The sequence below is a fragment of the Gossypium hirsutum genome, chromosome A06 (genome assembly GCF_007990345.1).
Source record: "Gossypium hirsutum isolate 1008001.06 chromosome A06, Gossypium_hirsutum_v2.1, whole genome shotgun sequence".
Classification (NCBI taxonomy): Eukaryota; Viridiplantae; Streptophyta; class Magnoliopsida; order Malvales; family Malvaceae; genus Gossypium; species Gossypium hirsutum.
The window spans coordinates 125,214,140-125,239,864 of NC_053429.1; the positions used below are offsets into that span (position 1 = coordinate 125,214,140).

A 25,725-nucleotide genomic window follows, 5' to 3' on the forward strand; every position below is an offset into this window, starting at 1 on the left:
TTTTCTAAAAAAAAGCCAACTTTGTGAAAAAATTAAAATAAAATTTAATTTAAAAATAAATACTAATAACATTACAAATAAGCAAATTTGGTAATAAAAAAATCAAAAATAGTAAAGAAGAAAATTGAGAATAAAAAAATAAAAATCTTAAATAAATAAGAAATAGAAATTAAAAAGAAAAAAAGAACAAAGTAGAAGATGGACGAGTAAACCGATGGATATAATGAATAGAACGATAAATGTCCAATTGAATCATTTAGATATAAATCTCAACAAACTCAAATAATGGCTTTAATCAACCTTCCAAGAAATAATCCTTAGCAAATTGAAGGATGAAGAGTGAATTATCAGGATTCCTTGATGAAAATCGAAAAGAAAACTATTTCTAAAAATCATAAAAAAGAAATCTTGCACAATAAACAAACTCTCAGAGTTGAAAACTTTTTAATGAAAATAATTGTCTGCTAGCTAAATAAATCTAAATAAAACTCTAAACCATACTACAACTCTAATTAACCTAAATAAGAAGTAGTTTTAAATTAAACTTTTTAATTGACATAAAACTCTTAAATAACTCAAAATTCTTAATAATAATTAAAATTTCAAAATAATAAAATAATTAGAGCTGATAAATACAATAATAAAAATTCTACTTCCACAGTCTTCATTAAAACAGTCATAACTTGAGCTCCCGAACTTAAAATCAAGTGATTCAAAATGCGTTTTGAAGTTAAGAAATAGATCTTCGAACACCATAAATACATCTTAACCAAGAAACTCCTGGATCCTATTCAAAAAGTCATCACAAGTCAAATGTTTTCCCAAACTTGAGAATTGGCAACTTCGGTGAATAGAAATTAATAAATTTCACCTCATCTATGCATATATCAATTTTTATAAATTTAAAGTTATAATAGTAATAGTAATTAGAATAACTAAATTTAATAAGAATGTACAAATAACCCTAACAATATTGTAGAAAATGATGTAGCGATGTTAGGATGGACATTATTGCGAAAGCAATTAAGCCACCAATAGTCAATGGTGCACATTTGGGTGTATTTGGTTCCATAAAGGCAAAAAACATGAGTGATTATGAGATGTAATAAATGATCATATAAAGGAAAGATTGTCGTATTACCATTTGAGAGTTTCATGTTAGGTGGATATACACCACCTTCATTGGTCTCGCCAACGTTAGGAAGCTCGAGAAATTTGGCAAGAGAATTGATCGTGAGAATTATCTTTTGTTCCATAAGATAATAGTGAATTGCATTAATCAACTAATTGGAGTGATGTCAAGGATGGCATTGAAATAAAAGGCCTAAACAAGATTTTCATGAGTTAGGCCTTTGATTTTCATAAAAGGAATTCATCTTAGCTCCTTAAAAGTCGAAAAATAAGAAAATTTGAAATTGGATGACGTCAACAAAAAACAATATACAAGTCGAGTGAGTTGGACCTTAAGGTTCACGAAATAAATGAGATATAGGTTATAGGCATCATCATCTCTAAAGCATAGTTGCAATAAGTTCAAAGATGCACTTACATTAGATGAAACATCCTCCAAACCCTTGGGGTTTTGTGGCAGCATGTTTAATAGACATGGGTTTTTGTTTGGATGAAAGAATGATTGAATGGAAGACTTAATGGTGACAAATGAGTGCAAGGTCCTAAATGATACTAATTTTGTTAATAGGTGAAAAAATGAAGGTTTTGAGGAAAATTAGCAATGGGTAGTTTAAAATAGTCTACAATGATAAAAAAAATCACTGTTAAATCATAAAAAATATCAACAATATTGAGAGTAATTACAAAAATAGAAAGACTACCTTAGGTCTTAAATGATTTTAGAAATAGTGTAGAAAGTTATTGTGTATAAATTTATTGTGATGCTTTTGAATGTTTTTATTTTTTGGTAAATTATAAGAGGTGGGCAAAACTCTAATAGCAATGTGACTAGTATAACTTGAATCCAGGCCACACCTGGGGCAGTGAACACCTTGGCCATCAAGCCAACACACGAGGTTCAATGCTTTTGAATGTTTTAACAATGAATTTTATGCAATAAAACCATGAAAATTAACATTAACTATGTGAATTTCGAAAATTTTTAATCAAGTAATAAATATGCTATTTTTTAAATTTGGTATAAAGTGATGTAAAAAAGATGTTTAAAAAAATTAAAGAAACAATAAAACTAACTAATTTGTGAATAAAAACAATAAAACTCTTACATATATTAATGAAAATTAAAAAACAAAAGTTGAAAAAACAAAAGACTTATTTAATGATTTACCATACTTTGCTAAAAAATGCAAAAAAAAAAGATAAAAAATCACACAAACTCTATATTAAACATGTTTTAAAATAATTCTAACACATGCAACTTAATCCTAAAAATATAGACATACACAAAAATCATAACATGTTCAAAAAACAAATTGACATAGTGACTTCCTTATTCGAACTAAAGGCAAATTTGAATACAATATGCTAAGTGTTAAAAAAATGTGCAACACTTATGACATAGAAGTTGCACATAACATATTTCAAACATGTTTGCATATTAATACACCTAAGCACAACATATATGAACATATGTACACACGAATCACAAAAACCACCTATTAACAATAAATTTGCACTAAAAAATTAGGTTTGCACAAAAATTATTCGAGTATATAAATATTAATGAAAAACATAAATAACCAAAAGCAAATTGAAAACCAACAATTTCTCATTCGACCTAAACCATAACCCAATAAAATTCAAAATCAAATCATTCACACACATTTACCTTGAATCAACAACCAAATTATCATTGCAACTACAATCAAAGCAAACAAAAAATACCAAAACAAGCAAATAATTAAAGAAGAAGAAGAAGAAGAGAAGAAAGTCTTCTATTTCAGCAAGCCCCAAACAAGATGTACAAAAGCAATGGGACGGGATAAGAATAGAGAAAAGAGAATCAAAATATAAAAAAAATGGAGACTCAAACATACCAAATTTAGTCAAGAGTTCACCAGAAAGTTCTAGACAACAAAAGCTCAATCCAAAAGGTCAAGGAGAAGGTCTCATGGAGAAGATGAACTTATCGAAATTAGGCAACCAATTGACAAGAATGGGTACGGATCAAAGAGCTTTTTCAATAAGGCTTCGAATTTAAATTAGTGGAGTTTCAAGCCATTTTAAGAAAATCCATAAGGTTGAAAGATGGGGGGCAAACTCTGGTTCGATGTGTTTTCTTTATTAGTAGAGGTTAGGTGGTAGCGAGATTACTAGAATACAATTGTGAAAGAAGTCTCTAAAATCCTAAAACTTTTGAATAGTTTAATGACCAACTTGTAACAATTTTGAAATTGAGTGACAAAAATGTAAACTTATTAATAGTTGAGTGACCATGGGTGTAGTTTACCTATAACAACCTTTTACTCGGAGTGAACCGATACATTATGAGTAGGGATATCACATTTGTACACTAAGCTACTTAACTCAATCATCAATTCTAAAACTTTTTTTAAAACAGAATTAGGCTCCTTTAGAGTTTTTTAAGTCATTTTAAAGCTTTTCTTAAAGTTAGGTTACAAACGGAGACCAATTGGGGTTTATTCGGGTCAAAACAGGGTAAAAGGGTCAATTTTGCGACACTAGAAAGTGGGTCTCATGACATTTATTGATCTTGTGACATAGAGCTGCTGGTGTCGCGACACTAGAGACAAATTGCCCAAAAAATGTTTGAAACACTTAAAACCAAGCCTAAACAATCATAAGTCATTCCATTCCAGTTCTAAACATTATAAAACATGATTCTCCATTAGATAATCATATAAATCAACATATAACTCAATCATAATTTAACTAAGTTTGTGAGGTTAATAAGGTGATCAAAATCCATCAAAAGTTTCTATTAGAATTCTTTCACATACATACATCGTTTAAACCTATGTACATGCCATAAACAATTGCCAAAAATCAAAACCATACTCTCTTCCTAGCTGTGATATGTGATTAGATAAGTAGGGGTTGATCTTCACTTTAGAACTTCAAAGCTAGTCTACACCTACGCATTGGAAAAAATAACGCGTAAGTTATATAAAGTTAGTAAGTACATCAAGAACTAAATTTGCTATTGAAATTAACCAATGTTAACATATGAATTTAAGTAATGATAACTACATACAATGAAGTTAAATAGAGAATTAACTATAGTGAAATCTCAAACTTTTATTCTATAAGCCATTTACCAATTTCAATATTAAGTCCACTAACCATTAAATTTTTAATGCAATTGTAGACTTAATAGAACACATAGGATATGTGAAATTGTCCACTGAATCAATTGCACAAACATGCATACTGTTAGAGTTGAGTGATCCAAATTCATGTTAAAATAAAATACAAATGGCAAGATAGGGGGATTTGCAAGGGCGAAGGTTGCAGCCCATTGTCGATCCCCAATAAGCAAAATATTGGACTGGGTTCGCAACCAAGGGTGCGGGGGTCAGAGGCCCCCATGGTACTATACAGGCTGCACAAGTGGAATCTATATAGAAGTTTACTTCATCTATTTGATATTTGATTAGAATAAGGTGTTTTTAACCTTACTGTATTACTTCTATTAGACTTTTATTATAATAAGGTTTTTAAACTTATAAATAGACGTAATTGTCTCTCCTCTTGTATCATTCGAATTCAACATAGTGAATTGTCTTCTTCTCTGCCCATGGTTTTTTCCTGAAAGGGTTTCTACGTAAAATTCTGTGTGTTTTATTTTCTTTCTTTTCTTTACGATACATTGCCATTATTGACGTTTTATTTTTTACACATACATTATATTACACCAAAGTGTAAAATTGACGATTTGCATTGAAGTGCCACAGTCACTAGCACCGGGTGCAAAAGAACTAAATTGCACCGAAGTGCCACTATTACTAATGCGCATGAAAATTTCCTAATAGCATGCCATCTATATCCTACTAGTTCACACCTTGCTACATGTGCATTTATATGTTAAATTCACTACTTTTACTCAAAAATTAAAAATAATTTAAATTTTACACCTTTTACAATTTAGTCCTTAGTAACATAAAAATTCACTATACTCTCTAATTTCATTATTCTTTTACTTTTCATCTATCCACTAATACATCTCACATCATTCAAACCGTATTTATTAATATTTTACTTCACATGTCTAATTTTGTACACTTTGCAGTTTGGCCCCTTCTTATTACTATTTCAATATACCAAATCTATTCATTTGTTATTAAAATCCAATTTGTATTTTCACTACACATACCAATTAATCATCTAACAATTCTAACATGACTTACACTTTCTTTAAGTACTTACAATTAAATGTTTGCAATGAGCTCTTTTCTTCTTCCTTTACTCTTTTGCTACTTCCTTCCCTTTATCAAGCCCTTGTTGCTCACCTCTAGTCTGTTTCTCTTCATTAACAACACATACATACATACACAAGATTTAATATCAAAACAATCCTTACATATTTTTCTTTTGCATTTTTATTAAGGTAAACATGAAATCCTTAAAGAAAACTTCATCATCCTTAATTTGAACATTCACAAGCTATCTTCACAAGAAACCTAACTTGTCATGGGGTTTTCTATTGATTTCACTAAAAATCTATGGGAGAAATTTGAAGTTTTGAGCTTGAAAGGGTTGAAAATGGTAGAGAAGAGAATAAATCGAAACAAAATAAAAGTTGATAAAGGAAGGAGATGGGAGTGACATGAGAAGGAAAAGATATAGATGATGATGGAAATATTTTTTTCTATATCTTTCTATATTAAAATCTATTTAATTTAGTATTTAAATTTTTTACTTATATTTAATTTAAAAAAATCTAAACTCATGGTTAATATTCATTTTCAACCTCATCAACATTTTATTGTATTTTCTTGGTTAAATTGCACTTCTAGTCCTTCCTCTTTTTCCCATCAATCTAATCCAATCATTTTTATTTTTAATCCTCACACTTTTTCCCAACACTTTTCACGCTTACAATTTACTCAGTACCTCAAATTAATATCTTTCAATTCAAAAGTCTTTGTAATTCCTTATGATATCCAACTTCTCTACTAATACTCATGATTCCTATTTTATTTACTTCAAAAATTCTAACATGTGCAAGTCTTGAAATAACACTGTTCTAATCTTAGGAGGTGTTAGGGATGTTACATTACCCTATGATAAATAGTGAGTTAATGACCATCGAACATCTGTTAGAAACTTAATGACCTAATGACTTAAATGATAACTTTTGAATAGTTCAATGATTAATTAATAACTTTTTGAAATCGAGTGGTCAAAGTGTAAACTTACTAATAGTTAGTGATCTTACATGTAGTTTACCCTAAACAAAAAGAAAAATTAAAATGTATAAAAAACCAACATTTGTTGCAACTAGATGTGTCACCAACAAACATATAAAGATAAAGTTAAAAAGAAGGCTAAACTACACCATTAGTCACTAAACTATGGGTAATTTTTCGTTTTAATCACTTAACTAAAAAAGTTACAATTCAGTCACTAAACTTTTTGAAATTGTTTTTTTTTGTCACTGAGTTGTTAAGTGGCACTTTTTTAGTTGGTATAATGACAATTTAGTCCTTAGTTTTTTTATATTTTCTATGAATTTAACCAGTGTCAAATTGATAAAGATATAAAAGTTGAGGATTAAAATTGTTATGATACCAACTAAAAAAGTGTTACTTAACAATTGAGTGAAAAAGAAAACAATTTTGAAAAGTTTTGTGACCAAATTGTAATTTTTTTTAGTTAAGTGACCAAAATAAAAATTTACCCATAGTTTAGTGACTATTGGTGTAGTTTACCCTAAAAAATTGCTAACAAAATGACCTAAATAGAACAATATGATAGTTCATGGACTTGTTTAGAATGTTTTAAAGTTTAGAGATAAATTTAGAATTTTTTTTAAAGAAGATAAATTTAGAGTCAAACCCATAGTTTAGGGACATTTGATGTAATTAACCCATAGTTTGGGGACACTATTGATATACTATGCCAAGTTTTGCAGCAAAAGTCTCAAGACATTTTAAATGCTATGAATTTGATTTCAAGTACAAAAATGTTGATTCAAAATTTATGAGAAAATAGTTGGACCAGTTTGCTTAAAGATGTGTTGTCTTTTTGGGAAAAGCATGATTTGGGTGTTCCTAATTTGAATGCACAATATTTTAAAGGTAAAAGTCGTCAACACCAACAAAGTCAAATCATAATGGAACACCATTATCATTTTGGCATATTCAATAAAATAATTGATTTTCGGTTACAAGAGCTAAATAAAAAGTTTAACATGCAAGTAATGGATCTTTTGAAACTTAGCTCTGTTTTGGATCTAAATGAAGAGTAAAATTTTCAATGTTAGATGACATTTGCACACTTGCTGAAAAATATTATCATTTTGATTTTATTGAGTAAGAGAAGTTGAATTTGATATTTCAATTGAAGTATTGATTATGATATGTACGATGAGGAGAAGTTACAAAATTTGTCTTACTTGTCACGACTATGTCTCTTTTCGACAGAGACAAAAAAATTAGAAGTGTATTATCTTTTTGACAAATTGATCAGATTTGTTTTGACTCTTCTAGTGTCTACAACAACTAGTGAGAGATCATTTTTAGCTATGAAGATTGTCAAACCAAGACTGCAAGATAGACAAATGATGAGTTTCTTGCAAATAACTTAGTTGTCAACATCAAAAGAGAGATTGTTGAAACATTTGTTGCAGATTCAATTCTTGAAGATTTTATTTCTTTAGAAGACCGCCGCTCACAATTTTATGTAAGATTATGTATTTTATTTATTTTTTCCCCTTGTACTTTGATTTATGAATCAGTGAACTTTATGAATTTATAATTTTTTATTTATATTAGTGAAGTAATTGCATATATACGAACAAGTGTTGGGTGTAACAGTAAAGCAAATTGCATTTTTAAGGGAAGACACATGTTCAAACATTGGAGACAATGTTGTTGGGAGGGGTGACCCCGAACCCCGAAAATGGATCGTAATTGTATATGATGATAGAGCTCGAATATAAGGTCTTAAAATTCTTCAACCTTGTTATTAAATCACGACAAATATTTATAAATATTATATTATAAAAAATGTATTTATATGTGGGCAGGGCTACCTACCCAAACCTGTAGTTTTGCCTGTAATTTAGGAGGGTTTAGGTAAAAATATTAAGCCTAGAAAATGAGTTTAGGCAAAAAAATCAGGCTCGTTTAAAATATGAATTTTTTTTCTTTTAAGTTTGTAATGCTTTCTATTATATTATTTTTATTTTTATATTATGCAATTTATAACATAAAAATTTAAATCTATACTACTATAAAGTAAACATTAAAAAATGTTAAAATGACTATATATAAAATTGAAATAAAAAAATAAATTACTAAATATTAAATTAAAAAGACATAAATATGAATTATTAAATTCTCCCAAAAGATATGAGTAGGCTTAAAATGCATTTGAGTTAATTATTTACAAATATGGACGAGTTTAAAGAAAATCTTAAACTCATACTTTGAATTAAGTTAAGTTTAAATTTGACCAAATCTAGTCTGATACGGGTCATGAACACTTTTAGGTACAATGAACAAAAAAAGAGTTAGGCCTTTTGGATGAGTATTGTGTTTAGCTACGGTTAGTGTAAAAACAACGGTGACTATGTGATTAAATACTGTAGCTTGTGAAAAAGGAAAAAGCTAAACGCACCAGACTGGAAGTAAACACCCATCTAAAAGGGGCTTTAGAGTGAATTTAGATGGGCGGTACGTTTAATTGTGATTAGTGTAAAAACAGTCGTGGTGGTGAGATTAGATACTATAATGATACTTTAACGTGAAATAAAAAATAACTTAAACATATCATATCGCACCATCCATCTAAACTCACACGTAGTTAAGATGGATCTAATATTTTATTTTTGTTACTGAGTTAGGTTGGGTTGGGCTGAGTTGGTCCAGGTGACTCCTTCGGCTCCAAAATATGGCTTTATCAAAAACACAATCAGACGTAACAGATAATAATGATAACAAAACGGTAAACGGAAAGACACTCAAAAACTGCCAAAGTGAGTTCATTTCCTCTTTTACATCTCAAACCCTAATTTATTCCTAATTTTTATTTAATTTCATTGATTGTTATAGTTATAAACATTCAATTCGATCTGCATTACTCACTTCCGTAATTTCAATTTCTTCTCTTTTTGTTATTCCTTTCGTAATTTTATCTTGGTTTTGTTGTTACTATTTTGATGAATCCTTTGATACCTGGAAAGAACCATAGGAAAATGAAAAGAAATGCATTTGATTGATGGAAAAAAGACATAATTTATGGGAATACTTTTTTTTTCTTCTCTAGAATTAACTTTCTCTTTAGTCAAAACGGAGAAATTAGATCATTCTAGTTGGTTTTTCATTGGGTTCTTGATTCGGACCATGTTTTGATCTGATTATGACACGTGGTTCTGTATAAATTTACTGGAATATATTACCATTTATTCGTTAATGGAATTAATTTTTGGCATGGTTATCCCTTACAGCATTTATTTATATACAGACAATGTATCTAGTGTATGTGTTTTTGGCCCACGTGGTGAGGTTTTGTGGATATATAAGTTTTTATGGGTAAATAGTCGTAAGGAAAAAATAATTGATTTCTGTGTACAATCATATGCATGTGGTTGTCATTTTGTGGGTGTATGTAAGTAGAATTTTACTATACAATATGTGATTGATAGTTTCTGTTTTGGTTTGCCAGGAAATGGGTGTATACCTAAGTACCCCGAAAACCGAAAAGTTCTCGGAAGATGGTGAAAACGACAGGCTTCGATTTGGGTTGTCATCCATGCAAGGATGGCGTGCAACTATGGAAGATGCTGTAAGTTTCTCACTAGTCTTATTGTCTGGCTAAATATGCTCTGACTTTTAATCTTTAACTGAAGTCACGGGGCTTACCTTCAGTTAGCAATTAATTGTAATATATGCTTTTTATATACTTAATATATTTTTCTTAACTAGGTATAAATAATATCTAGTATATGGTCAACATCAAACATATTGGAGGAAATGATTTATGTAACTATAAAAAGTTTGTCCATTCAGACTCTAGACTTATCCTTGGATTGAGGATTGAATCTCACCAAATCTGACAGATTGAAGGAAAGTAGAAACTCCTATTGGAATACGTATTTTTTGTTCATATGCGTGCATGCATGCCTGTGTGCCTTTTCTGGAGAGAAATTGCCCAATGCATGTCTGTCTGTGTTTGATACCTGTTATGTGTAAGAATTTTAAGGGATATGGGGTCCTTGATAAAATCATGCATTCGAAGTCAATTGGAGAATTTCTTCCATTTCTCTGAAGGACTATTTATCTACCTTGAATAACACTATTTACCTTAAATATGAATAGACTTTTGTGGTTTTTAACAGCATGCAGCCTATCCAGATCTGGACAGCATGACGTCATTTTTTGGTGTTTATGATGGTCATGGAGGTATGGATTGAACTTTTTAATTTTCATAGTTCATTTAATTTTTTCTTGCATCACTTTTTTCATTAAAAGCATATAAAGTTTTTGTTTCATTATTTTATTTTTAAACTTTGCTGGGTACAATTTGTATTCTTCTAATGATGGTTTTTGTTCTTTTGGGAAATCTTAATTGACTGGCATGTGTTTTTGGTCTCGTCACTGGTGAAGTGACTAGAGTAGAAGCTTTAAATATTTAGGTTTTATGATGCTTCTGGAGACAGATGGCATCTGAGTGTGTTAAATATATATCGAAGGTATTGTTTTTTCTTTTCAATCTTGCACGCTTAGAAGCACATTCAGGAACAAATTTTAAGTTTCAACTCAAATAAAGGAGGAAAAGAAATCACTAAATTTCTTGCATCAAAGGATAAATCTGATGCAATCCTTTTTTCTGTTTCTGGCACATAGTTTATATTTACAAACAGATAAGCAGAAGATAATGTTGACAGTTTTTGGTCCATTTAGCAACAAGTTCCTTAACTTATTGAACTATTTCCTTTTATCATTTTTAAATTGAATGGTTTTATTATTTGAGGGGCATGTTTGGTGTCAACTTGAGCCTGATAGTCATTTTAAAATTTGAATTGTGCTGATACCCCAATTATCTTCGTAATAATTCTGAATCATACCGTCAAACATTGAGGGGTAGAAAGCAAGCTGCAATTTGGGACTTACTTGTTTTGTGTTTCAATAATTCTTTTAATTAGAAATGGTAAAGGGATTGGAGTTGGTCAAGTGCATTTACTGGATGGGTGAGACCTGCATAGACTGGTATGCCATACTTCGTATTGCTAAAAGATTATGAAGTGTTCCTAGGATGGGATTTTTGTTTGCAAGTTCAGCACTAACCTCAGTGAGGTTCTTAGCTCTAGAAACTCTCCTGATACTTGAGATTGCAGTGAATGACATGCTTATGTCTCGCTGCAATGTTCATATCTACTTTTTTTTTTTTTTTGTATATCGAGGTTATTTTATGCACAGCTAAATATTATTTGTAATGCTTCAAGTTGGTAAACTAGCGAGAAAGCATTTAATTTACATTAGTTGTGTAGGTAAAAATATTGGTCTCTATAGGAAGTTTACCTATTTTCAGCTGCATGCAATATGATTGTTGTCTTTGCTCTTATTCCCTTTTTATCAATTTCAGCTTTCATGATTTTGAAAGCCTTTAATGAATTGTTTAGTCATTAAATTCTGTATGCCAAGTCTTTTAGGTATTTTCTGTGGTTCATTTATTTGCAGGTCAAGCAGTGTCTAAGTTTTGTGCCAAGTATCTTCATCAACAGGTGCTCCAGCATGAGGCTTATTCAGCTGGAGATATAGGGACTTCACTGCAGAAATCTTTTCTGAGGTTAGTGATATTTTGAAGATGTGTAACAGCTCAAGCACGAGCGTGTCTTTGGCATGTCAAATAGACCGTGTGCTTGGAGTTCATGCACATTACCACTCAAAGTTTGTTAGTGGACACTGATGCAATTGCATGTTATAGTACTGTAATGTAATTGGTTTTATGACGAGTTATTTATAGCTTGATTCTGGCTTATGCAATTGCGACTGTATCTTTGATGTTTAAGTCATGATTGTCTCCTTTTTTTTTTTTTCATTTTTTCCGTCATTTGAAATTTAAGAGTATGATGATATTCCCCTTTCACTGAATAAATAATATGACACAAACAAGGGTGCTTGTAGGCCAGTTGTTTCTTCTGCTATACTCGTATACAACTGCTGTTTTATTGATCATGCAGAATGGATGAGATGATGCGTGGACAAAGGGGATGGAGAGAATTAGCGGTCCTGGGAGATAAGATAGACCAGGTTTCTGGCCTTATTGAAGGGCTCATATGGTCTCCTAGAAGTGGTGAAGCCAACAACCATTTTGATGATTGGTCTTCTGAGGAGGTATTTTGGTGATATATTTTCCTTTTAGTTATATGAAACGATTTCGTATTATATTTGCCTTGCTGATTGCTGAGCAGTTGGACTAGGAAATGTTTCAATGAGATCTAAGCTACATGGCTTTAAATGTTTCTTTGGTTGCTGTTCATTCCAAGGAGTAGAATAAGTTTTCAGCTTACAAATCTGTATGCTATCAATAAGGGGTAATCATATCTTTCTAATTTTTTTTTGCATTATGTGTATTCTCACATAATAAATCTCTTTACCAGTAAATTATGTCGGTAGCTTATTTGGTAGACTGGAGAAAGTTGATGAGAATACTGATAAAAGAAGCTTTTGTCTTTGCAGTTTGTAAGGATATTTTTAATACCATTTTTCTTTTGTGAATATTAATAAATTTCATCATTAAATCTTAACAATAGATGCCATGTTACGGAATAAACTTAATTGAACCTACTGTCTGAAGTATGCTAATTTTAACTGAGTTAGGATGTAGTAAAGTTTGCTATATCCCTTTTGGGACAAGATCAAGAGACCATTTTTAACTTAGGAAAAGAAATTTTTTTAACTAAGATCAAGAGACTTTTGCTATATCCTTTTCAGTCCAATGTACAGTTTGGGGTTGTATAGTTAATAATCTTTACTGCCCCTCCCTCAGACATTTCATGTGAGCATATCCTGATGAATGGCCTAGGATTGTATCGCTGCTAGAAATCAATGATTACTAATTATTGTAGTTAGAACTATGAAAACGTGACATACATTCACTTCATTATATAAATTTGGTAAAAATGAACTTTATAGGTAGGTGGGTAGCAAACATGCATTATTAAACCATATGTTAGCTTGCCTTTTAAGTTGGAATTCATCTTGATACACTAGCAGTGGAGCCACATGTGTAATTCTTTTTTAAATTAGCTTTTCTAATTATACTCTAAAGGGTATGTATGACTCTGTTAACTCCACTTGTGGAATCTAAAAACTCCTCTGGTGGTGGATGATACCTCTTCAAGTTATGGTGGAAGAAAGAAGGATGCAGCTTAATTGAAGTATCGTATGTGCCGCAAACTTTAATGTGATTTGTTTAATTCTTTATGTAATAAGATATGTAAGAAGCTTTTATGTGATTCATTAAATGTCTGTTTGACCTGTGCAGTTCTAAATGAAATTTTGTTTGATTGCAAACTAGGGCCCTCACTCAGATTTTGATGGACCTACTCAAGGAAGCACAGCGTGTGTTGCAATAATTCGAAACAAACAACTCATTGTTGCCAATGCTGGTGATTCTCGTTGTGTAATATCTAGAAAGGGTCAGGTACATTCTTTCTTCTTCTGCTGAACCATGAAAACACTATTTCAAAATTATGTTTTCTTCTATAGAACCTTTTCTGAAGGCCTCAAAAAATTGAGACGTAAGCAGTGTCTGCTTTGAATGTCAACTAATGATTTTGTTATAAGTTAATTTTGTCATGAATTTAGGAATAAGATACCATCAGTAGGACTGCCCCTTTTAGTTTTTCTGAGTGTGGCATGGAAATGGTTGTTGCAGATGTTATTACCTTTTTCAATCTGATTGGTGATAAGAGAGTGGAAAGCATAGTTTTTTATTTGCCCATCACATCATTTTTTTTTTTATTTGCTTCAAGTATATAGACACTATATTTGTCACTGAGGGAGACTATGGGATTTATCCCTGCTCCATTTCAATTTCTTTTACCTCTCTCTCCTTTGAACATGCAAATAGGTTCCTCTTTAAGGTGGCATAGTTTTACTTGTGCGATTTGCAAGATTCATTTCATAGAAATTTCTTTTACAGGCTTATAATCTGTCTAAAGATCACAAACCAGAGCTTGAGTTGGAAAAAGATAGGATTCTGAAAGCTGGTGGTTTTATTCAAGTGGGACGTATCAATGGAAGTTTAAACTTGACCAGGGCTATTGGTACCTTCTAGTTCCCAGTTTAAATGTTTGGTTTTGACTGGAGATTTAGGTGTGCAGAGCAGGGGGAATATATCTTATTTCAATTGCATGTTGATCCATATTTGGCTTCTGCTTGCAGGTGATGTGGAGTTCAAACAGAATAAAACTCTGCCAGCTGAAAAGCAGATTGTAACAGCTAATCCAGACATAAACGCTGTAAGTGTGTAGTTGTTTGCTCTAATATTTGTGTAATTATTCCAACTCATTTTATAAAATTTGATAATGACCAATTGATTTAATAAAGGAACTATCTCTTTTGTTTTGGTACTCTTTTATCAAAATTTTAAAAAATAGGCAATCCTCATATGCATATATAAATCTTTTGCTACATCATGCCAACTAATATTTGTTTTCACCCCTTACCCTATGTTTATACTTAGCATTTACCATCTTTGAAATAGGTTGAGCTTTGCGACGATGATGAGTTTCTTGTTTTAGCTTGCGATGGGATTTGGTAAGTTACTTTATAGGAATGTTTCTATTACTAGAAACTTGCATCCATTTATCCCTGCTGCTCTGAAATTAAGTTTAGACCCTATCTGGTTATTACTTGGGCACTATTAAGAACAATCTTTTGTAATTTGCTGTAGGTGCATGCAGGATACATGCATGCCATGCCTACTTGCCAATCTTTCTAAAAGATTTTTATATCAAGCAATCTGTCAGACTCAGACTGACTTTAAGCTGGAGTGGTGGGTGAGGAGGGGATTCATGTAACCAAACTTAACTTCAGGGAACTATGATTGCATACATATTCATGTAACCAAACTTAACTTCAGGGAACTATGATTGCATACATACATATATAAGTATGCATGCATGCTCGGTGTACTCATGTATGTAGGTGTTCTGACTGTTGTATGATGTTCTCTGTCAATTGTTAGAAGACATAGTACACCATATGTCCTGTACAGTTTGTGGTGGAGGGCTACTTTCTGATTTGCCAATTTTGTGGCATGTTTTCATCCAAATTAAGTCATCTGAATCATAGTGAACATTAGTGTCTTGGATGATATTACTTCTTTTTGTTAAGTTGATTGCCTAATATTTTTGCCATTTTCTATTCATTAGGGATTGTATGTCAAGCCAACAACTAGTGGATTACGTTCGAGAGCAGTTAAGCTCTGTAAGTTGCTTCATAGACCTCTCACTAAGCACTTTGAAGCCCCATTAATACAAAAATCCGTTTGCCAAGCCTGATGAATTGATATGTACATTGCTTAACATCAGTCTCATTGTCTCTGTAGGAAACTAAACTCTCAGCTATCTGTGAGAGAGTATTCGACAGATGTTTGGCTCCAACAGCCGGTGGTGAGGGCTGTGATAACATGACAATGATCCTTGTTCAGTTCAAAAGGCCCGTTGGTTCAGGCACTTTGGAGGAGCAACAAGAGCAGCAACTATTGACAGATCAAACAGCCACCACAGATAAAAGTGCATCTGGATCCGGATCCGGACCTGAATCGGAATCTGGATCTTAAGAAAGCATTAGCCGCCTTTCTTTCAGTTTTGACCAAATGGCTAGCTGTTTCCTTGAAAGCTTGTAAGCAAAACGCAGATGATACTCAGATTTCACATTTAGGAAGTGATTTTCTTGTGGTATGATTGTTTATGTGAATGCATGTATAGTGTTGCAAGGTTTTTGATCGAATGGATCCTTGGGTTTTTGTATGTGTGAAACTTGTGCTTTTCATTTATTTTTATTTTTCCATGAGATACTAGCAACGGCATGTGTCATTTTAGCTTTTTAAGTAGCTTCTTCTGTTGTTGGGAGGTCAAACAACTAAGGCTTCAATTGGTAGGATTTAAGTTAAGCTTCAATTGGGAGGTCATAACCGAATAGTTAGTGCAATTGGGTAACGCTTCTTTTCTTTATGTGTATATGTAATTGCACAAATAGATATGCTTCAAGATGGTTTTCAAGACCAGACTAACGGTTGAACATATCTAACCATAGGTTTTTGGTCCGATTGATTCAACCGGTTGCAAATCGGTTGAAACATATATAGTAAATATTATTTATATTATTTTAAAAGTATGAACTTGTATCATGGAACTAGAATTTTAGTTTGACAAATCATGCAATTTTAGTAATTTTTTTACTTCAAATTTGTTTAAGTTAATTTATCTCTTGAAAGTGAGAATTTGTAAAAGGAAATTCTCCAAGGTATTGAAATAAAGCCGAAGTAAATACAAAAGACAAAGCAACTTGAATCGAATAGAAAAATCATAAGAAAACAATACACACAAAATGTTTGAGTAAAGGCTCTCAAATATATTCAATGACTATGAATGAGATGATTACAAATGAGGGGAATATCTTTGTTTATAATTGAGCTCCTTAAATCCAATAGTCTAATTTAAATTACATCGATGATCAAGAGTAAAACTTATCTACAATATGAGACTTCTAAGAGATTTAAACTCTATACAATCTTATTACTTAGAGTTTACAATATTTACCATGATAACTCTAATTTTACTAGAGTGTTTAACTGGGCTACCAAGGTTTCAAATAGAGGGTTTTTTCATATGTTCTATTAATGAAGTCAATTTAAGTGGATCAAATGAGTCCCATTTATTCAATGGATCTCCATGAGACATTTTGCCTTTATTTGGCATGGCTTCGATCTGTGGCCCATGACACTTGGACATTCAAAGAATTACATTCAACTTCTTTTTTACTTTTCAAAGCTCTTTCTTGGAAATAGAAACTAAATAGGGTAAACTAAATCTATGATCATTTTAAAATAGAGTTTGTCTTATTTTTATCATTCTAATTTTTTCTCAATTTACTCACTCTAAATAAAAAAATTATGAACTGGTCACTGTCATTAATTTTTCCGTTTTCTTTTAACATATTGCATAGTCAGAAATCTACTTAATTTTTTTGCGTGTTTTCCTTTTATTTATTTATTCATTTTTTTCTCCATTTTCCTTTTTTTCTTCAGCATTAAGGTCCACATTAAGCATGCTGGGTGGAGGTTCATATGTTGTAAAATCTGGATCAACGCCTCTAGCATTGTCTGGACCTTTCACTATCAAAACCACTCCTCACTGGTTCAGTAAGAACAACCTCTGGTTCAAAAAACAATGCAATTTTTCGAACCATTTGGCCTAGATTCCCGAATTGGATCATCATCAGTTCTAGATTCCTCTTCATTTTCAACCCCAATTGCATGTCCAAGGATGTCCCTTCGTCGGTGCAGGTTGTAAGGAGTACATCATCCATTCTCGTAAACCCTATGTTAAAACCAATATTACTTGTGGACTGCCCACCAATGTAACTTGATGGCATACTCGAATAAGTGTTTCCAACATAGAACATTGACATTCTGAAGTTGAAATCAAAAGTGCTCACAGAATGTCATGCCGAGGTCTCCAAGTTCAGGTTAAGAACTAATCCTGATTGTACGCCAAAGTTGAAATCGAGGGTTGAACCCAATGAATGCTTTCCCATTGATGATTTCGAAATTTCCTGATACGAGATTTGTAACAATGCTGTGAAACCACTGTACAACTATGTGGTTGGACTTTCTTTTTCCTGTTCCCAAAACAAATTTATTAAATCTGTTGTCGAGCTCGGACCACCTTCCTGGATATCGACAAACTAGACATATAACTCTAGTATAGCATTTTCACTAGAGTAATGCATATTGAGCATTGCCTCGACATCTATGTTACCTTTGATCTCAAATGTATCATATCTAACAGGGTTCATTGACATTAGATATTTATATTTCAAGCTCGAAATTCACCTCCAGCTTGAAGTCGAGACTTTCCTTTTAATTCTTGACCAGAGCTTATTCAATTTTATGCTTCAGTTGAAAGCCAGTTCTGTAGATTGGGATATTACAAAAACAACCCCAATGTCAGTTTCACAAATTTGACCATTGTAATAAGTAACGGCTTTAATTCATTTACTCATCTTTGTAAAAAACCCATGTTTCACATGTTTAAAATGAAAACATTATATAGAAAAATAAGTACTCATTAACTAAATTCAAACAACGACAGTTACTTGAACTAATTTACTTTGTTGGGTTGATTTTTAAACTTTAAATGTTTAACATCAACAATCTTCTCCTTATACAAATCTTCAACTCGAAATTTAACTATAAAAACCTCTCCACATCAATCTTCATTTTATAGGAAACTTTAATATCGAATATAAAACATAATTTCAAAATGTTGGAAAAGATTGGACATGATAAGTAAAAAAAGCGCTTCTAACAAGATTCATTTTTCTAAAAATTTTCTAAACATTCCAATTGTGCCACGGAAAGATGAGAAGTAAATTTTATCCTAGGATTCTCAGGTTTCAGAAATTTTATCTTAGGATTATTGAGCTTTCAGAATTAAAATGGCACGAGATAGGGCAAAAAGGCACCCTGTAGGACACGTTTTCACCCTCTTCTCCATGTCACTTGAAGGCGCATCCTACAGGATGCATTTTTGCCTTGCCCTATGTTACGTCACCTGAAAACGCTTCTTACACGGTGTGTTTTTGCCTTCTTTCTCCCAAACTGGCATATTTCTCTATTTTTTTACAAAAATTGCCTAAATCCCTAATTTTGTTTAAAATTTAGCATATATCCATAATTTTCCATTTTTAGCCTTTTCTTATTGCTATTTACCTGACATGACCATAGAGGAAGAAAATTTCTTTGGTGTTTAGTACTGGATTTCCATTTATTGAATTCTTGGTAGCAACCAAGTTGTTTTTGAAAAGTAATCAAGGGAATGAGAGTTTTCAATAAATTGGGCTAGTCAGAAAAGGTGATAGGAAGCCGGTCCAACTTGTAAAAATATAATACAGTTGAAATTTTTGAAAGTAAAATTTAGGATGCTCTAAGTTCATCTAATTCATAGAACTTTGATTTTGATTATTATACTTCTAAGTTGATAAATTTTTATTGTTTCAATTTAGGTGATGATAATAATGTCATATTAAATTGAAGTTTTTTTTTAAATATTCCCATTATAGGTTTTAATCATATCTATTCTTTTTGACACAATGCTTGGCCCCTCCCCAATCCATAAATAGAAGGATAATGGGCTTTAATGCACTCGAACCTACGTCTTCCTGCATTGGCAACAATGGCCATGTCAATCGAGCTAAGATTCAGTTGGCTCAATTTGATGGTTTTAAATTAACATGAAATAAAATTTTAATGACACAATTTTAGCATATTAGATGACGATACGTTCCGTCATTAATTATGTGACTAAGTTTATTTTGTCACTATAAGTTGAATATTATTTCCTTACTGATGACAAATCAAATGACAAATTAGTGTATAATTTGGTGACAAAATTATCTCTCACCAAATACTTATTAAAAGGTGACATTTTACATTATTGTCATTAATGACATTATATTGTGACAAAATATAATGTCATTAATATCGTGACAATCCCGTCACTTATGCATTGAATGTTATTCATTATTGGTAATGATACCAATGGTCAGTGATAAATATTATATAATATGATGACATAGTTTGTTGTCACAAATACTAATTACAAGGTGGCAGTATACATTATCGTCACCATACTTTCAACAATATGACAAATAGTGATAAATCATCACTTTTAACCTTTAGTGTGACAATGAATTTTGTGTCACTAAATACAAATAAAGACATAAATGTAATTATCAGTGACTATTTCCTATGCCACTAATACATAAATTTGTTGTAGTAGATGAGAAAGAAACCTAAACAAAAACAATTGAAAAGAGCTATTAAGCAATTCTGATCTTACCTCTCTATATTAACAGAGAAAGGTCTAAGATAAGATTTAAGCTTGTGTAAATGATGGACTACTTAATTCGGAAACAACTCATCCCATAGAACATTATACACAACCCAATCTAATCTGTCTACCAAATTACCTTTGTTCCATGCAAACATTGGACTAACAAACTCCATGTCTTGCAAATTATGCTGAAATAAGAAATCTTAATATAAAGTATGACCAATATTAAATTTATCAACTCCACATTTCATTTCCAAGCTATTTAGAATAAAATTTAAATCCTTTGCAATCAATCATGGGTCAGACATATTCTCTGTTATCAGATGGAGACACTCCCACATCAGTCTCCTCTCAATCTATAGGGACTCCCATAAACAACAATAAGAAAGAAGATTGCTACATGTTTGAATTTTAAGAAAGAAGATTGCTACATGTTTGAATTTTGGTTTTAATCACCTCCTAAGAGATTGAATTTTTCCATGCCACCCAAAACCCTTCAAAATAATTAACCTCTAAGTTCAACACGATGAGAACAACCAAAGCCCATATTTCCAATTACTTTATCTAAAATTTCTCCACTAATCTAGATTTCAATAAAAGAAAAAATCTATGGTTAGTTAAGGCTAAAGTAATCAATACGTTAAAAGTAGAAGATTTAATAACATGACTGTAAGTCTCAAGAAAATCTTAACTTTAAACTTGAGCATGCCCTTTGCCAACCAACCTTGCATTTTTACTTTGAACAACCACCTACACCCTATTGCTTTCTTTCCAGGAGGAAAAGTTACAAGTGACCGAGTTCTTTAGCAATAAGGGCATTATATTCAACCATAACAGCCTCCTTCTATGCAGGATTGCTTGATCATTAGTAGTCAAATAAATGTTATGTTTGAACTCTCCTTCCTGTTTCTTGTGATAATGGAGTGAGTGTTAATTAATACTCAGCAAGGCTCTTGAATTGCTTCATGGGGAGTCTCGGAAGGCATGGTAGGAACAACTGATATTGTATCGGATCTGTTAGGAGAAAAAATTAGTCCACAAGAGAACTAAAATAATGAGCATTACCAGTGGAAGGTAATATTGAATCTTATGTCTCTGAAGGAGAGCTGCGTTGACTTGAAGATACCTCAAATGAGTGCTTAATCGAAGGAAAAACTTGTAGAGACTGAAACCAAAACTGACCATGCCTAGTTAAATTGGAATTTGTGAAGGCTCTTCAAAAGGAAACACATAATCCTAAAAAATGACATGCCTGGAGATCAATACTCGTCTGCTGTCATTGAGACATTTATATCTGTTAAAAATGGCCAACCATGTTGCTGTTATGTTTTTGTTAAAATGCATGCCAATATGATGATTTTGTTGAGTGCATACAGCTTGTATACATGCCGCAGTAATTGTGCATGTTGCAGCAACATATTTTCTATTTTAGTTGCAATGTAATTTAGTTTGATTGAAAATGAACTTAGTTGTTGATGTTTTGATGGGTTTAGGTGATGATTGAGCTGATAAGTCAGCTTATTCATGTGTACAAGTAATGTTTTGATAGTCTCAATGTTGATTAGTGGGATTAGTTGAATATTTGGTGATGTATTTTGATTATAAGTGTATTGTTTTCATATTGAATGAGAAAGCATATCAGTTGTGTAAAGCAGATTGCTTCCCTGCTGCAGGTTTGTGAGCATGTAAATTATGTCAAGTTTCTTGCTCCTTTGTTCTCTGTCTTGTTCTCTTCTTTTGCTGTTGTCAAAACCCCAACAATATCCATAGTGGAGTGGGCTTATGAGCATTTTATGAGCTCAAATGAGGAAAACACTAGGAACTAAGGCTGCGTTTGTTTAGGGGTAAAAGCTTTTACGAAAAAGCTTTTCAGCCTTTTCCCATGTTTGGTTGGCTAAAAATAATTTCTCATTGTAAAACCTTTTACAAAAAACGGGAAAAGAAGCGTTGATTTTAGTAAAATGTCTTACCGATTTTATTTTGGTAAGACGTTTTCCAAAGGTTTTCTTCCCCAGTAAACTTACCTGAAGCTTCTTCCTCTTCCCCTTCCCCTTCCCCTTCTCATTCTCTTTCCTCCTCACCCATCCTTTGCACCCTGATCTACTGGTTGCCGTCAAACAAACAGAACCCTAACCTGACCCTGGGTTGGTCTGGTCAGTCTTTCTGAAACCAACATCACCTTCCTCTCTTGGATGGCCAGAACCCAAGTTTAAACCAGACCCCACGATCAGACCTGTTTCAATTGAAGACCAAGCCAGGTTTGCCAATATGCAAATGCAAAACAAGGTTCTTAACAGTTGCAAAGAGTTTTTCAAGAACAGGGTTCGTGATGAAGAAAACGATGATGGTGATGATGATGATTTTAATGAAGAAGAAGAAGAAAAGAATGAAGTAGACATGTTTTTTATGAGAATTTTTGTGAATAACAGTGAGTTGAGGGGCTACTATGAGGAGAATCATGAGAAATGTGAGTTCTTTTGCTTGGTTTGTGGTGGCATTGGTGAAAAAATTTAGGTAAGAAATTTCAAGTGTGTGTTGGACTTGTACAGCATTATATGTCGATTTCGAAAACAAAGTGTAAGACAACCAATAGAGCTTTTGGATTGGTTGTTTGTAAAGTTCTTGGTTGGGACATTGATAGGTTGCTTGTGATTTTGTTGAAAGGAGAGCCTTTGAGTCGTATTTTGGCTAATTCAAGCGAATCACAGGTAAACTTCTTATGTTTATTTGCATTTTAATTGCCTAATAATTGTATCAATCATGAAGCTGTATGAGTGTTCGATACATGGTATAGATTGTTTGAATTGAGTAATTTGTAGAATTTACATTGATGATTATTGGTTATATGAACATCTATGAATGGTAAAGTTTGTAGTGTTAAGGATTTATGTTGAATTGATGGTCTGTGAGGTGATTGAGTTTTTTCCCTTACTATTTGCTTAATTAGTGAGGAATTTTGTTTAATAAGTAATGGAGAATTGGATGTATAGTGAAATAAGGAATTGTATCCTAATGGTGTTAAGTGCAGAACACTTTGCAAGGAGAATGTTCGAATAAAAATGTAGAAAATCTTGAAACTGGAAATTCAAGTGGCAAAGTCCAGAAAGATGCCTTTGATTCTCTGGTGAGAGTTCATCTCTTTACTTTTTCTGTTAGTGTTTTTATGGACCATTTGCAATGTTGTGATGGTAGTGATCACTGCATGATGTGAAGTAAAAATAGTTGTTTTATAGCATTGTAGGTGTGGGGTTGGCATTTCATGGACAGTTGAGCAGGATTATTATGTATGTCAAATAAGACTTCAATTTTACAGCATGATAAATTAGATTTTGTGATGACATTCATATGAATGCTTTCTTGTCTTTTATTCATATGGTTTTCCAATTTCACAATGGAATATACGTAAATAATAATGAAACCTTGGTCTTAAAATTTTATTTTAGGAAACTGATTTGCTTAAAATTATATCTTGATAAATTACACTTTGTAATGAAATTCAAATTGGATGTTTTCTTTGTACTGGCAGCTCGATAGATTCATACCAAATCGCTCAGCAATGGACTATGATTATGCACATTACATGCTGATTGAAGGGAGGAAGATCAAAGAGAACAAGACAGTTTTCTCACCAGCCAGGGACGCCTATAGGATGCAGCTAGCCGAGGCCTTGAACATGAATAGGACTTGAATCTTGGCTTTCAAGAACAAGCCACCAACACCTGTTGAACTTTTCCATTGGCTTGAACAATTCTGAAGTACAGTTATGGGATTCTGCTTCAAATAGGCAGTTTTGTATAAGCTCTAAATATTAGCAGTTTCTTTTTGTTTTCTAGTTCTGTCATTTATTCCGACACAAACCTTTATTTTCTAATGCTTGCAGTTGCACACTCTGAGAGGTTGTCACCGATCAAGAGTGGGTTCAATGGCATGGAACATTCACTTTCTTACAACTGGAGGAATGGATGGTATGATAGTTAACAATGATATAAGGATTAGATCCCATGTTGTTAAAACCTATAGAGGACATCGGCAAGAAGTTTGTGGGCTGAAATGGTCAACTTCTGGAAAACAACTGGCCAGTGGAGGTATGATAATCTTGTTCACATATGGGATATGTCCAAGGCATCTTCAAATTCACCAACACAATGGATACACAGGCTAGAGGATCATACATATGGGATATGGGACATGGGATATGTCTAAGGCACAAGAGTTGGCAAAAGAGAAAGCTGATATTGCAATCAAGAGTCTCCACTGTCTTCCTAAAAGTCTTCAAATTATACATTTGTTTGAGAAAAATAATTTCTCTGTTAAATTAAATTGATGAACAATAAAGTTTTTGTGGTCATCAATATTAAACTAATAAACTTCCATTATGTATACAAGGAAAACTTATGTTACAGGGGTTTCTCTTTTTCATCTTAAAGTATTTGTGTTTGACGTTTATCTGAAAAAAGTGTGAATAGACTTTGGTTGTTTTCAATTTATAAGCGTTAATATTCTAGCTTAATAATTGAGTATTATTATATATTAAATTTGATTTATTTATTTATAAATAAATCATTGCAATATATGTAAAAATAATTTAAAATATAAATTTATTAATATATATATAAATTTATTAATATATGTAAATACAGCTTTTCCGAAAAATATTTTCAGGAAACCTACCAAACAACAGAAAATATTTTACACAGATTCATCCAAACACTGGAAAAGTAAATCATTTTCGGAAAAATAAATTATTTTCCAAAAATCATTTTCCAGAAAACATTTTACTGGCAAACAAACAGAGCCTAAATAATTTGAGGAATTGATATTGAGAAGGCTTGTTGTAGAGCTTCTCATGAGGTAACAAGTTTTCAACAACTCTGGTGGGAAGTCTGTTAATTAGATATACTGCACTGAAGAAAGCATCAGACTAAGGCTTCCTTTGGATCACCAATTAACACCAGTGTGATGGAATCTTAAGGAATAATACCTTTTTGCTAGAGTTTTTGGGTGTTTGGAACACCAATGGTTAGGCACGTTTGGAAAGCCTCACCTCACTGAAGCTGCAATTTTCAACTGGAGCTTAAAGCTCCAATGAAAAAACAGCAACCCCAGTCAACCTGGTTTTTTATAATTTTAACCTTTTATCTAATGTATGTTTGTACTACTGATTTTTTTAAAATAGTAATTATATATATTACCATTATAAAATTAATATTAATTAATTAAAAATAAACATTTTAATAAACATATTTTATTAAATGAATTTATAAATTTACGTATTTTTCATTATTTTGTAAAACTAAAATAATTCAAAAATTCCACTGGTCTATTTTTACCCAGTTAAAATTTTAAAAGTCTTATCATTTCTTTTTTCATATTTGAGAACTAAAACTAGATTTTAAGTGCTAACTAGATTTTAAGTATATCTGTTAATACATATTTTATCCGGTTAAATTATGCATTTGAGTGAAAATTGTATTATTTGTAAATTTCTTTCTCTC

The 25,725-nt window shown here is 31.9% G+C and overlaps 2 protein-coding genes across 7 annotated transcripts; both read left to right on the forward strand.

Annotated features, from left to right (window-relative positions):
• The first annotated feature begins 9,008 nt into the window (after positions 1-9,008).
• On the forward strand, positions 9,009-16,141 carry LOC107934646 (probable protein phosphatase 2C 60). Of its 3 annotated transcripts, none has more exons than XM_041116241.1 (11): positions 9,009-9,133; positions 9,823-9,942; positions 10,496-10,559; positions 11,838-11,946; positions 12,341-12,494; positions 13,681-13,806; positions 14,308-14,431; positions 14,550-14,626; positions 14,872-14,924; positions 15,542-15,596; positions 15,718-16,141. In XM_041116241.1, exons 2-11 carry the CDS (start codon positions 9,826-9,828, stop codon positions 15,949-15,951), a joined length of 1,113 nt encoding a protein of 370 aa, XP_040972175.1. In that variant the 5' UTR covers positions 9,009-9,133; positions 9,823-9,825; the 3' UTR covers positions 15,952-16,141. The 3 variants fall into 3 exon arrangements, with proteins under 3 accessions (XP_040972175.1, XP_040972177.1, XP_040972176.1); XM_041116242.1 differs by lacking the exon at positions 9,009-9,133 and adding an exon at positions 9,225-9,246; XM_041116243.1 differs by lacking the exon at positions 15,718-16,141 and having other exon boundaries at positions 9,082-9,133; positions 15,061-15,597.
• A 4,811-nt stretch (positions 16,142-20,952) lies between these two features.
• Positions 20,953-24,630, forward strand: LOC107934631 (uncharacterized). 4 transcript variants are annotated; one of them, XR_005928941.1, is made up of 5 exons: positions 20,953-22,744; positions 22,872-22,938; positions 23,259-23,354; positions 23,757-23,990; positions 24,111-24,630. XR_005928941.1 is itself a non-coding variant. In XM_041116244.1 (4 exons), exons 1-4 carry the CDS (start codon positions 22,677-22,679, stop codon positions 23,916-23,918), a joined length of 393 nt encoding a protein of 130 aa, XP_040972178.1. In that variant the 5' UTR covers positions 20,953-22,676; the 3' UTR covers positions 23,919-24,630. The 4 variants fall into 4 exon arrangements, 2 of the variants coding, with proteins under 2 accessions (XP_040972178.1, XP_016722594.1); XR_001693971.2 differs by having other exon boundaries at positions 20,953-22,938; positions 23,757-23,985; XM_041116244.1 differs by having other exon boundaries at positions 23,757-24,630.
• Positions 24,631-25,725: the final 1,095 nt, after the last annotated feature.

Excerpts from the sequence above, each read along its gene's own strand:
- LOC107934646 (XM_041116241.1), top strand. The coding sequence starts at position 9,826 with ATGGGTGTATACCTAAGTACCCCGAAAACCGAAAAGTTCTCGGAAGAT. Across the intron at positions 10,560-11,837 it reads TGTTTATGATGGTCATGGAG|GTCAAGCAGTGTCTAAGTTT; the intron begins GTATGGATTGAA and ends ATTTATTTGCAG. Across the intron at positions 12,495-13,680 it reads ATGATTGGTCTTCTGAGGAG|GGCCCTCACTCAGATTTTGA; the intron begins GTATTTTGGTGA and ends ATTGCAAACTAG.
- LOC107934631 (XM_016867105.2), top strand. The coding sequence starts at position 22,786 with ATGTCGATTTCGAAAACAAAGTGTAAGACAACCAATAGAGCTTTTGGA. Across the intron at positions 22,939-23,258 it reads CTAATTCAAGCGAATCACAG|AACACTTTGCAAGGAGAATG; the intron begins GTAAACTTCTTA and ends TGTTAAGTGCAG. Across the intron at positions 23,355-23,756 it reads AAGATGCCTTTGATTCTCTG|CTCGATAGATTCATACCAAA; the intron begins GTGAGAGTTCAT and ends TTGTACTGGCAG.